The sequence below is a fragment of the Pan paniscus genome, chromosome 1 (genome assembly GCF_029289425.2).
Source record: "Pan paniscus chromosome 1, NHGRI_mPanPan1-v2.0_pri, whole genome shotgun sequence".
In the NCBI taxonomy this organism is placed as follows: domain Eukaryota; kingdom Metazoa; phylum Chordata; class Mammalia; order Primates; family Hominidae; genus Pan; species Pan paniscus.
The window spans coordinates 186,753,835-186,767,550 of NC_073249.2; the positions used below are offsets into that span (position 1 = coordinate 186,753,835).

General features: G+C 42.2%; 1 protein-coding gene across 17 annotated transcripts in view; it reads right to left on the reverse strand.

The window, feature by feature from the left end:
- Positions 1 to 62: 62 nt before the first annotated feature.
- CAP1 (cyclase associated actin cytoskeleton regulatory protein 1) overlaps positions 63 to 13,716 on the reverse strand; it is a 32,973-nt gene continuing 19,319 nt past the window's right edge. For 6 of the 17 annotated variants that reach the window (XM_063608504.1, XM_034962173.3, XM_008968383.5 and 3 more), the window contains 12 exons: positions 13,262 to 13,383; positions 12,550 to 12,653; positions 10,908 to 10,985; positions 8,337 to 8,480; positions 8,148 to 8,233; positions 6,389 to 6,494; positions 5,000 to 5,177; positions 2,841 to 3,025; positions 2,433 to 2,556; positions 2,202 to 2,284; positions 1,735 to 1,878; positions 63 to 1,264 (listed from right to left, as the gene is read on the reverse strand). In XM_063608504.1, the coding sequence (XP_063464574.1) occupies positions 1,181 to 1,264; positions 1,735 to 1,878; positions 2,202 to 2,284; positions 2,433 to 2,556; positions 2,841 to 3,025; positions 5,000 to 5,177; positions 6,389 to 6,494; positions 8,148 to 8,233; positions 8,337 to 8,480; positions 10,908 to 10,985; positions 12,550 to 12,653; positions 13,262 to 13,373 (1,428 nt within the window). In that variant the 5' untranslated portion in view covers positions 13,374 to 13,383 and the 3' untranslated portion in view covers positions 63 to 1,180. Of the gene's footprint in view, positions 1,265 to 1,734; positions 1,879 to 2,201; positions 2,285 to 2,432; positions 2,557 to 2,840; positions 3,026 to 4,999; positions 5,178 to 6,388; positions 6,495 to 8,147; positions 8,234 to 8,336; positions 8,481 to 10,907; positions 10,986 to 12,549; positions 12,654 to 13,261; positions 13,387 to 13,716 lie in introns of all 17 variants that reach the window. The other 11 variants (XM_014344640.6, XM_008968380.5, XM_008968379.6 and 8 more) reach the window with 3 other exon arrangements.

A 13,716-nucleotide genomic window follows, 5' to 3' on the forward strand; every position in this document is an offset into this window, starting at 1 on the left:
CCTTGGTGTTTTCAGTATTTTTTGCATTTCTGTACAGCCAATATCACAGGTAAACAACTAAGCAAGTTTGGTATTAACTTTATTCTATTTTCTGTATAACTTTAAGTACATAAAGGTTTATTTCCACAGGCCTCAGGAAATGGGTAGAAATCACAGGACAATCTCTCTTCCCACCAAAAAAAAGTTGCATATTTTGGTAAGTGTTTGTCCTAGAGGGAAAAACAACTGAAATTTACATTAGCAGTGCTGTGCAAGATTCTTACATAATTCAAGACCTAAAACCAGCCTGCAGTGGAGGTTTCAGTCCTCTGTTCAGGTGCTTAGACAGAAGCCATAAGCTGATGAGCATGACAGGGAAAAGGAGGCAGTGAAGACAGGTGACAGGCACCTGGCAGGGAAGGAGGATTCAGGAATGCCAGACTCCTTGAAATCGTGTGGTGTTTTTTTTGTTTTGTTTTTTTCCTTTTAAAGTCATCTCTATAGGAAGGTGCTGGGCAGGGATCCCAGAGAAAGAAAGGGTCCAAGACTTCATTAACTGCCCTGGATGAAGGGCACTGCTACAGCAGCTAGTACCAGAGACTCTCCTATCTCACGGTTGAGGCAGACCCAGGATAGAATAGAGAATAAAAGGAATGCTTATAGGAAACAATTTTGTATGGAATGCTAGATGGCCAAGCCTCAGCCTTTGGTCCAGTGCAACCCTTGCCTCGCTTGTCAACAGTGAAAAATTAGTTTGGTTAGAAGAACCATCTGGAAACACACCAGCTTCTGCTACCTTCATGCTCATTGTTAAAAAAAGATTAACCAGTGTGAACATTCTGATCTGTTAATTCCAGGGACTGTTTTCTTTCCAATGGACTGTTTGTTGGTAGACTAACCCCCAAAAGCTCAAAGCTAAAATGCATCATCAGTCCTAGTCGGCAGTTCCTTAAGAATGGACTGGCTGCGTGGTTGAGCTGATATGGAAAAGCTGCACCTTCCTGCAGAAGATCAACTGACCTGCTATCCCACCCCAAATTTCAGCCTGAGGTATATTTCGGTGAAGGCAGGTAGCTGTGCTTCTCAGAGCAGAGAAGCAGTTTTAAGAGCAGAAAGGTAGAGGAAATCTAGAAAAGAACCGTCTTGATACAGATTTATCCCATGGTGTGAAGGGAGGGCAAAGAACCCAGTGGCACTTCGCTTATCCAGCAATTTCTGTCACTGTGGTGACCAACTTCTGCCCGTTCCATAGGGTCTTGAACTGCTCAGGAACTGGGAATTCATTCTGCAAATAAAGAAGAGACAGCAGGTTTAAATCTGAGCTAAAGAACAGCTGGGGCTAAATCTCACACATTTCTCCCAATGCTTGCTTCCACTTAACCCCAGGAGCACGGTACGATGTAGCAAGAGACAAACCCACAGAGCCATGCTGTGTTCTAGTGTTCAGCGATCTTGGACAGACTATTAAGTCTATGGGGTGTAAATAACAGTATATATGGCTTTATAGCACCAGCCTGACAAGGTGCCATGGCTCATCCCCATTCTTTTTTGCTACCTTGAGCTCCACTTAGGCAGAAAGCACCTACCTTTGGGGCTCCACTACACGGGACTACCTCATTTCTGTGTACTTTTGGTGTGCATTATTGGGTTTTTACCTGCTCAGTGCAGAATGTTCATAAAATAGCTTTCTCCAATGCAAGAAATCTTCAGTCCCTTCTGTTTTTAACATCATACTAAAGAGATCAAGAAACTTACAAAGTCACCGCCTTCTGTAGGAATGAGGACGTTCATCTCGGAAGATTTGGCACTGACTATTTCACAATCCAGGGAATTCTTGCTCAGGTAAGCATGGCAGCCATCTGTTTTGTTGATGGATATAGTTGGCACTTTACCCATTACCTGCAGAGTAAACAAAGAGAACTGAGTCCCAGTGGTTGGGAAGGACAACAGTAAGTCGCAGGAAAAGCTTTCCTGTTTCACGTGACTCAGCAACTACATGAAAAGCTCACAGATGCGCAAGACACTGGATACTCGGGTGGGTTGGGATGGGTCCTGAAAAGAACTTGCTTGAAGAGCCAACCCTTCTTCTGCCACGTCCAAAGCAGCTCAGCTTACAGACTTTGTAGAATCAGATTCCCACCAAAGCAACATCTGTGGGTCTACCATGTCTCTTTGAATTAATTCCTCAGGGACAAAAAGAAGGAGCCAAAATATCGAGTTACCTGAACTTTGACATCCTTACTGTTGATTATCTCCACAATGCCCACCACGTCATCGAATACCAGGCCAAGTTTCTTACAGTTATCTAGGAGAAGAAAGGGAGTGTGTCAACAGTGTAACTTTAAAGGAAAGTAATATACATTTAGGAATCTTTAAGGATAGGGTAGGTAAAATGGTATTAGCCTTCTCGGGCTCTGGGACGGGGCTTGCGTGGGACAGCGACAAAGACTCACCTACTGTAATGGAGTTAATTTTGCCCTTGATTTGCAATGTCGTGTTGACACACTTGTATATGTAAGCCACCTGTTTCAGCTCTGTGTCCTCAATCACCAGGTTGGAAACATTTTCCTGATTTTCCTGTTAGAGAGAGATCCCAGGATTCTCATCACAAAGCACACACCGAACAAAAAATAACCAGGCTATCCCAAACTTTTTGTTCTTGCAATTGAAGCCAGAACTCTGCCCTCATCTAGCTAAGCTCCATTTAACCTCCTGTTCCTACTCCTTTTCCCCGGGAGGCGGAGGTTGCGGTGAGCCGAAATCGCGCCACTGCACTCCAGCCTGGGCGACAAAGTGAAACTCCATCTGAAAAAAATAAAATAATAAAAATACCTGCCCCCGTCTAGGTATTTTTAACTCACCACTCTCCACTTCTTGCCCTCCAGTTCAAGTACAGCTGGCTCCTTCTTTGTGGCTCGTTTGGGGGATGGGCTGGTTTGGGGTTTAGGTGCAGAGAATGGTTTGGGGCCACTGCGTACTGGACCACTCTGAGCCTTCAGGGCAGGGTTCTTGTGAGTCTTCATGTCATCAGATACATGTTTCAGGGCTGTAAGAACAACAGCTACCTTGTTCCTGTCCTTCATACCAGACCTTTGAGCTGCTATCGTCATGTTAAACATCCTTAACAGAAAATTCAAAGCCAAAATCAGAGCCTTTGAGATGTTCTCTTGCAAGCAGTTTTGGAAAAGTACTTTTATCATTTCTCTTCTCCCCAAGATTAAATTATATGGTTCCATTAACAACAACATGGAATGTGTGTATATTGTGGGTGAGGATAAGGATATGTAAATGCACAGAAAAAGATCTAGAAAGACATATCAAATGTATGTGCACAAATATGTAGTTTTTAAAGCAATAAAGAAAAATGAGTGGTAGTAAAGAAAATTTGGTAAAAGGAAAAAAAAAAAAATACCCTCACTCCCCACAGCTAACCCTACTTCCCCCACCTCCTCAGTCAGTGTTGGCATCTGCAACTCTACAATATTGTTTTCTACATATATTTGGTTTTGTTGGTTATAATCATTCAGATTGTTAACAAATTTAGTTCAACAATTGACACTTAAAAACTTTCTCATGTTAACCTGTAGTTTAATATCTTTCTAGGCCAGGCGCTGTGGCTCATGCCTGTAATCCCACACTCTGGGAGGCCAAGGCAGGCGGATCACCTGAAGTTAGGAGTTCAAAACCAGCCTGACTACCATGGTGTATTTTTAGTCTCTACTAAAAGTACAAAAAAATTAGCCGGGTGTGGTGGCGGGTGCTGTAGTCCCAGCTATTTAGGAGGCTGAGGCAGGAGAACTGCTTGAACCTGGGAGGCAGAGATTGCAGTGAGCCAAGATCACGCCACTGCACTCCAGCCTGAGCAACAAAGTGAGACTCCCATCTCAAAAAAAATAAAATAAAATAAAAAATAAAAGTAAAAATATATTTCTTTTATGTTTTAAGGGAAAAATAATTCATCATCTCCCACAGCAGGCTGACACACGCCTCGCTTTGAACATGGCCAGATCTATGTTAACTGTATAACAAATACTGAATGGCCTTTTTATCTCCACCATTCCTTGTGGTTGTAATTTACATACTAGATTTTTTTTTCTTAAACATTACATGGTTCACTGTAGAAAAACATGTAATGGTGGCATAACATTTCATCAAGAGGCCGGGCGCGGTGGCTCACACCTGTAATCCCAGCACTTTGGGAGGCCGAGGTGGGCAGATCACCTGAGGTCAGGAGTTTGAGACCAGGCTGACCAACATGGAGAAACCCTGTCTCTACTAAAAATACAAAAAAAAAAAAATTAGCCAGGCATGGTGACACATGGCTGTAATCCCAGCTACTCGGGAGGCTGAGGCAGGAGAATTGCTTGAACCTGGGAGGTGGAGGTTGTGGTGAGCCGAGATCGCGCCATTGCACTCCAGGCTGGGAAACAAGAGCAAAACTCCGTCTCAAAAAAAATAAAAAAATAAAAAACATTTCATCAAGAGGACATGTGGTAGTTAGCCATTTCTCTTACTGTTGGATTTAGGTTGTTACACCATTTTTAGCTACTATGATCATAGATTCCTAGAAGTGGCTGGACAACTCAGACTTCCACCAGCTGTGTTAAGGGTATCTACTTTATACCAACATTAGGTCACTCTCATGCAAATTTTCCATGTAACCAGTATGCATCTTCTGAGGAAGTTAACTCCCTAACACAATGCCTTCCCAGAGGCCATGTGGTGCCACGGAAAAAGCTCTGGGGAAAACCGTCAGCTCTGTGCCTTGGCACAAGAGGGTCCTCTATATATGCTACCTAATATTAAGTCACTTTCCCATGGGGCAGATGGCTTCCTCCAACTGTGATCATCATTTTCAATTTCCATTTAAGCCAGCTTTGCCGTCCCTTAAAGGAACAGGACACACCAAACGAGTCTCCACCACACAAGCCAGGGTTATAGTTTACAGACGGTTCTGGTTGGTGGGGTCTGGCCCACACAACTTGTTGTACCTACTGTTCGTGTCCAAGTGCTCACTCACCATGTGTAATGCTCTCCCCCTGATTAATCTGCGCGAACAGTGCTGAGCGGGAAGCGGACTCATCTGAGCCTGAACTGGTAGAGACTGGGGGAGGAGGGGGGCCTGGTGGAGGGGGAGGAGGACCTGATCCGGCAGAGGGTCCAGATGGCAGTCCGCTCAGTTCTTTTGCCACAGGCCCCTGGAACAATAAGTGCAGGTAACATCATCATCCTCTCTGCTCCCCTCTGTACCATTCCCAGTAGTGCCCTACATGGGCCAGTGCACATGGGGTCCCCACCACAGCCTTTGAGGCAATGATTAATGTGTCCTACCCATACCCAACTTGGCTTTATGCCTTCTCACCCTTTCCCAAGGATCCAGCTCTCAGTTCTATTTCTTGACCATCACGTTTTGCCTTTGACCTCACCTGATTCCAGCTCTAAAAACTATTTCCACAAATCTACTTGACATCTTCCTTAGTGTGTTACCAGTACCTCTGATTCAACAAATTCAAAACTGATTTCATCATTTCCTGCCTGCTCCTCTCCCTGTACAATCATCCCCTTGTCCCTATTTCAGTGAAAGATGTTACCATCCAAGACTGACTATTCAATCTTCTTTGAGGATTCCAACTTCTTCGACCTTATCAAATCTGTTATCTTGGTGCTATCTCCTGCAAATGTTTTTCTACTATCCCCCCAAACACCATGACCACTTTCATAATCTGAGCATGAGTCCTTATCCCTAACCTATACACTGAGACTCTTTTAAAGACAAATTGAATCATTATCACTCCCTTGCTCAAATACCTCATCCCAAAGTCTCAGCCTACCTTCCTTTCCAGCCTTTTCTCCTAAAATTCTGATCATTTCCCCTTATTGAAGCCAGAGATGACCAATCTCTACATTTACTCTGCATGTATTTTGTTTAAGCTGTGCCTTTTGTAGTATCCCACTTCTCACTGCCCTATACTACTTTCAAGTCTCACAGAAGAGTATATACCTTCAAAGTACAATCTCTTCTAGTGAGAAGCACTCTTCTCTTCCTCATACTCTAGTCTGTATCTTTATTATAGCATTTGGCTTGGTGATTTGTATTGGGGTTTTGCATTCTTATTTTTAAGCTCCTTAAAGGCTGGGATAGTGTAACTCATTTGTGTGTGTCTCCTGCTCCAGCACCAATCACTGTCCCTAACATATTTATTGAAATTGAATACCACTGAATATTCCTTCTCCTCTGATCCTTGCTTCCTCTACTCTTTTTACCCTTTCTTTCTCCTCCTTTTCTTCCTCCCTTCCACTGAAAAAACTAGCATTCCCTCACAGACTTTGGTAGTGCTGAAGTCTAAGAAACCTGTGGACCCCATGCTGGAGAGAGAAAGTGGGAGGGAGGGAGGAAGGATTCACTAACCGTTTTGCTCCAGGCCAGTCCGGTGGTATGGAACTCCTTAATGTAAGCCTGCAGCTCTGTCCATATACTTAAATAAGCTTTGACCCAGTCTACATGCTTCTTATCCCTGGGAGGATTAAAGAAGAACTTGTCACAGGTGGTCCGGGTACATAACAGTGGTGACTCCAGAACCCTTCTTTCCTATGGGCTCACATTCTCCTACCTGTGGTGTTTCTTAGGCTCTGCTCAATGGCAGCTTTTCTATCATCACCAGCTTCTATGTATATACAACCTAGTCTACTACCCTAATCAGACCAAACTCCACTAAGATAGAGACTCTGGATTCTATCTCTATCTCTCATAGCAATGTTTCTCAAACTGTTTTAAGTACCAAAACTTTTTTTTTCTTTTGACCACTTGCTGCTTATTGAAACTTTTTTCAAAGTAGACCTTAAACACAATCTAATATGTAAAACTGATAAAAGCAGACATTCTGTGCATAAAACCATGGTAGAGAGGAGAGCTCTTAAGTATCACTGCGGAACTCTAAGACTAAGAAACTTAACTGCCTTATGAGACAATGCCTTATGTCAAAATATGCCCACCCCGACCAAAAGCAAACTTAAAAACTTTCCCTTAGGGGGAAACAATCAGCATTAAATTATAGAAATAGCATTGTGCCTACGGTTCAAGTCCCCTCTCTTCTTATGTATTAGCTGGGAAGGTTATTTAGCCTAAGACCTAGTTTCCTCAACTGTAAAGTGATGGGATAATGGTGGGATATATCAAAACACTGTCATGCTTAATTCCATGTTGCTAGAAGGATAAGGAAGTGCCTGTTGTTCTGGGACACATTTCACTCACAGGAAGGTGTAGTTTTCCTTAAAAAGAGTAGTTAATAAATGTTTGTTGATTGATGAAGGATGGAAGAAAGGAAAGGTTTGTGTAGATATGCAACTTAATAAATTTTGCCTGCAATCATTCCAGCTCAAAACCAGCAATGGAGAAGTCAGAACTGGTAGACGTATGTGGTTAGACATGCAATGACTGCCCTACGTAATACCTGTATTGGCTAGGCAGCCTTACTCTCACTTTAACTGACTTCATGAAAAATTTCTATTAAGTCCTATTGAACCCTTTGCCATTGGGCCAGTAACAAATTCTCAACAAAGGAACAAAATCTTATATAAAGGGCATTAGTCCATGTTACTGCCAGCAAAACTTCCTAAACCCAGAAGGGTAAGGATCAGAAGACTAAAAGGGCCTCTACCAACAAAGGAGAGAAAGCAGAAGTGGAAGCAGAAGTATTTCCTGCTTGCAAATGCAGCTGTGAGATAATATCTGTAAAGCTCTCCAGAAAGCAGCCCTGAGATAAAACCAGCACAGTGGCTAAGGGCAGCCTTCAGTAACTCCAAAGTGCTACTCCAGCAAGTAACCAAATGGGTTTATCCTTTACCCCTTGAGAAAAAGCTGAACTTGGCTGGGCACAGTGGCTCACACCTGTAATCCCAGCACTTTGGGGAGACCAAGGCAGGAGAATCATTAGAGACCAGCCTGGGAAACAGTGAGACCTCATCTCTACGAAAAAATTAGAAAATTAGCCAGGCATGGTGGAGCGTGCCTGAAGTCCCAGCTACTTGGAGGACTGAGGTGGGAGGATCGTTTGAGCTGGGAGGTTGAGGCTGCAATGAGCTGTGATTGTGCCACTGTACTTCAGCCTGGGTGACAACGCAAGACACTGTCTCAGAAAAGAAAAAAAGAGAGAAAAGGCTGAACTTACACATCTTTGTACTCTTTGAGGACTCGGTTTGTATAAAACATGGCGGCATCATTCATTTCTTTCACATAAGGGCCAGGCTTGGGAGCCTAGAGAGAGACAAGCTGTCAGTGACTCAGGACCTCTCCAACTATATTGCCTTCCCTCTTAAAATCTATACCCACCCCCAGCCCTGGAATCTGCACTGCTCACCATAGCCACCCAGCCCAGGGCCTGGATACTTTCGCTGACAGCTGACAGGTGATTAAACAACTTGCTGCCTCGGTTCTTCTCCCGAAAGGTTATCACTTCTTTGATCTGCTCTGAGATGGGTGCCAACAAATCGGAAAGCTTATTCTAGGAAAAGATACAAGAAAAGATTCAGGTTAACATCTTTCCACAAAGGTGTCTATGCCTTCTGATCCTGAAGGCAAGAATTCTCTATGGACTCTAGTGAGCACCCAAATAAACTGCATGAGTCCTGTCCTGATTCCTAAGGCTAAAATACTGCTCATCATCTCACTCTCCTCACAGAGTTCCAACTCCTCAGGCTGCACCTGATGGTTCTTCATGATCAGGACCCATACTTCAGCTATACCACAGAACCTCCATTTCAGCCACCTGTCTCTTTTTTGTTCCACTCAGAGGACATACACTCAGGACATCATTCCTGTGCCTTACTCATGATGTTCTCTTTTTTTTCCATGAATCCAAATTTTCCTCATGCTTCATGAGGGCCCTCCAACCCAGCCACACCAGCCTCCTACAGCATTTGTTGTCAGCATAACCAATTTTGGCATTTTATCACTCACCAATACAAACTATTAATGGACCCATGTGAATATGTTTTACTTTCTCATTAACTCTTCAAAGACGAGCTCTTTTATCATCATTAAAGCCCCCAATGCATTGCCAGCCATATAGTAGCTGCTGTAAAGAACTGATTAATCAAATGCAATTAGGGGGCTTAGTCTGGGCATGGTGACCCACGCCTGTAATCCCAGCACTTTGGGAGGCCAAGGCAGGAGAACTGCTTGAGACCAGGAGTTCAAGACAGACTGAACAACACAGCACAACTTTGTCTCTACAAATAATAAAAAGAATTAGGGCCAGGCATGGTGGCTCACGCCTGTAATCCCAGCATTTTGGGAGGCCAAGGTGGGCAGATCACTTGAGTCCAGGAGTTTAAGATCAGCCTGGGCAACAAGGGGAAACCCCATCTCTATAAAAATACAAAAATCAGCTGGGCATGGTGGCGCATGCCTGTAGTCCCAGCTATTCAGGAGGCTGAGGTGGGAGAATCACTTGAGCCTGGGAGGTGGAGGTTTCAGTGAGCCGAGATCCTGCCACTGCACTCCAGCCTGGGCGACAGAGAGAAACTCCATCTCAAAAATAAATAAATAAATAAATAAATAAATAAATAAGCAAGCCAGGCGTGGTGGTGCACACTGTAGTCACGGCTACTCAGGAGGCTGAGGCGGGAGGATCATTTACACCTGGGAGGTCAAGGCTTCAGTGAGCTGTGATTGCACCACTACCCTCCAGTCTGGGTGACAAAACAACACCCTGTCTCAAAAAAAAAAAATTTTTTTTTAAACATAAAGAAAATAAAAAACAATTAGGGGCTTAGCATTCAAGTAGGCACCTTGGCAAAATGGATGAATTTTGTTTGTGTTTGCACCCTTCCTCCAAAGCTCCATTTCCTGAACATCTCAATTCTCAGATCTTAACCATTCAGGACAGATTAAGAATTAAAATCTAATTCTACATATTAGAATTAGATGGCATTTACACACACACACACACACACACACACACACACAATGTTTTTTGAGAGAAGGTCTTGCTCTGTCGCCCAGGCTGGAGTGCAGTGGTGTGTTCATGGCTCACTGCATCCTCAAACTTTCAGGCCCAAATCTTCCTCCCATTTCAGCCTCTCAAGTAGCTGGGACTATACGCATGCACCACCTTGCCTGGCTATTTTTATTTATTTTATTTTTTTAATTTTTAATAGAGATGAGGTCTGGCTATGTTGCCCAGGCTGGTCTCAAACTCCTGGCCTCAAGTGATCCTCCTGCCTCAGCCTCCCAAAGTGCTGGGATTACAGGAATGAGCCAGCACACTTAACCAGAATCTAATATATTTGACATTATCTTGCACTATTTTTATATTATCTAGGCATGCTGAGGGTCAAGGGTTTTAATACAGCATTTAGGACAACTTGCTTTATTATTCCTCTGTAACTAGGAAAACCAAATGCAAAAGAAGGAAACCTATATTCTTTGACTCCAAGAGAAATCTAAATTTTCTCTAATTCAACTTTTCACATCTTGCACCATAAAATTTTGAGGTGGGAGTAAAATTAAAGAGAGATTCTCCCAACCAGTGAAGGATGAGGAGAGAAGCAATACTGTAGGAGTTTTAAGATCTCCACAGGAGCACTACTAAAGCCCATCCACAGTGAAGCAAGAGAATCATCTTTAAAGGGCTTTGGAGACACTATGATGAATGTGGACTCAGCAAAGAGGCAGGCAAGCAAAGTCCCAGGGATAACCACAGTCCTATGCAAAATGACAGAGAAAAAGCCAGTAGAGACCATTAAGTACCCAATAGTACCTTCCCATTAAGGCACTTGAAGTATGGCTCTACCTCTGGGACTTGGTATGAACATATATTATCAAAAGCCTAGTAGGTCTATTTTAAAATGTTATAATAGCTTGACATAAATCTCTCAACTCGTCCTGAGCATCAAACCAAAATGAAACCAGCTAGTAGTGAACTTACTTCTGCTGGCTGTTGACACTGAGAAGCTGTAACCAACAGAGCTCGCTCCAACTTCAAACCTGTGTGGACCATCTCCGCCTGCCAGAAAGAAGAATCAGCTATTGATGACACATTATAACTAGAGAAGTCTTGATAAGAGTAACCTGAAACCTCTACTTCCGTGTACTCTGATAGCAACCCAGGCACTTCATGTTATCCTCCTCATGTATTCCAGATTCCAGGGACTGATAGCAGAATTACATACACTACTGTTCCTATTGGAACTCATCAGGGATATATATCCAGAGTTGGAAGTGAAGTTAATTGGATAATCACCTAGCTTACATGAAGTCATGTTAGCATCTTACACATGCATTGTGATACCGTGCACTGAAAAATCCTTCCTATTTCACATCAGCAAAATAAAACAAACAGCAACCAAAAAAACACCTTTCTTTTCTCAAAAATTGGAGACAGGAGTAAAGGCAAAGGCCTAAATTTCTGCTGAAAATTCTCAAGGTATTTACTCCTTTAGATTAAAGCTATCTCTCAAATGCCAGATACCATGACCCATTAATAAATAATTAAATCAATTTAGTGAGCTTAATGGAACAAAAGTATGAGTGCAGTGCACCAACTTCAAGTTATTTCCAAATAAAAAGTTAAAAAAAAAAAAGTACAGCAGAAGTAGTATAAATATCGTCTTGTGAAACTTTTATCTCAGTTACGAATACGTTCTTTCTTTCTAAGGGTCATTCGCAGTCAAAAGAATTTAAGAAACATGAGACTGTAAGCACTATTAAAATACAAAAATTCAAAGAAAGCAATCTATTTTTTTCTGGATTTGCATTTCTAAAATACAAATGATAAATGTTTTAAAGTTTTTTCAAATGTTACAGAACTGTATTAAGTAAAAATGCAAGCCTCCACACCCTTATTAAAGTCCCAGTCCCACTCTCTAGAGCTAAAACCATTGGCAACAGATGGTATTTGAGAGGCTCAAAATAGATTTTCCAAAAGCCAAGCAACCAGTCTTGGAGAAAGGTTTAGGTGAAGAAGTTCCCAAGCATGGTTACTGTTTATAATTCGGTGAGCTAGCAGGAAGGTTTTTGGGTCCCAAAAATAGAGGTAGAATGTATATGTGAGTGTGGGGTGGGGGTGGGGGGTGGTGGTGATGACGTAGGAGGCATAAAGGAAGGTGGGAGGAAAGGCACCTGTCATTGCCTACTTCATATTCTTGCTGTGGGTTAAGTGTGAAAATAACCCACATTAGCATAACTAATAACTATCAAGCATAGTTTTATAAATGCTAAGTCATGATAATGACTCCTTTAAATAAGCCACTGTAGGTTTGATTATGTAATATGTTGGGATCAAACTGGTGCATATTCTTCACTACAAAGATGAACAGAACCATATTTTATGTACCAAGCAAGCTTTCTGTATAAATATGTGATAAAAGCAAGGGGCCTAGAAAAAAATGAGGAACGGTTTCTGTGGCTGGACTGAACTCCTCAGTACAGGTAAAAGAAAAAGAACATGTGTAATGCCCCAAACCAAGAGGAACTTCTCAAGGAGCTCTTAAACCAAGGATGAGGACCTTGGCTGACTGAAGAAAGCTGTTAGTCCTTAAAAGAAGGGGAAAAAGGCAAAACATCCTTACATGTTTCTGCACGTCTCCCCCAATCTCTTTACTGATCTTCAAGTACTCTGCCACAGGACCAGCAAGCAGCGAGTCAAATGCCTGCACATATGGAGCTGCTCCTGCTAAAGACAAACACACCACAAAGAATCAGCCATGCATCAGAAGGAGGCTTCTTTAAAACGTGCTTCTACGTGAAAGTGGGGAGGCAAGGTAATACAGTCAACAGGATACAGAACAGGAGTAAGGAAACCTGGGTTCTAGGTCCAGTATCACCACTAACTGGTTGTGTGACCCTGACTAAATTCCTTTTCCTCTCTGAGCTTAATTTTCTTTATCTATAAAATGAAAATAAACAAAATGATCCTCCAAGGTTTTTTTTAGTGCTAACATTCTATGTTCCAACTGGTGCATGTGCAAAATGTCCAATTTGCCAATTGTTTGGAGAGAGGAATTTTATTATCACTTGTCATTTGACTTACATTGGAGTCATTCTGCTAAAGAAAGAGCAGGAAATATTGCACAAGCAGGAAGTTCTTGTGTTAAAATAACTTAACCACAGGCCTCCCTGTACAAGTCATTTCCTCTCTTATCTGTTCACAGCAATACAAATTACAAAAGGTAAACTTTCTAGATTAAGTTTTGGGAAGTTAGCGCCAAAGGAGAGAATAATAGAAAATTTTCAGGCCAAGACGCTCAAAGAAAGCATTCTGCTGGGCTGTGGACTGCTTACCTTTTGAAGGACTGTCTGCATACCCACGGTGCATGTCAGAGGTATGAGATACTGCCTCCAGGCGGCCCACTGCCCTCTCCAATCTTTCTACCAGATTTTGCATGTCAGCCATAATGGACCACCTGCTGAAACAGATCAAATGTCATTTGTTATTTAAATATTAAATAGCACCTACAGAGAAAAAAACAGAAAATTTCTGGTCATCCCCAGGTGGATGAAGAGGATGCCAATTCTCAGGAACAGAATAATTTAATAAAATTAGATGTCATCTGCAAAATGGAACAATACAAAAATATCAGATAAAAAAGTAGCATATTTACAAAATCAAAAGACCTCATTAAGCAAGAGAACTGCTCAGGAAAAGGTGTTCACTAAAGTAAATGCTTACTCATTCAAATACTCAATATTTACTATGATACTGTATGTAGAAAGTTAGAATTTGCAAAGGATAGTCA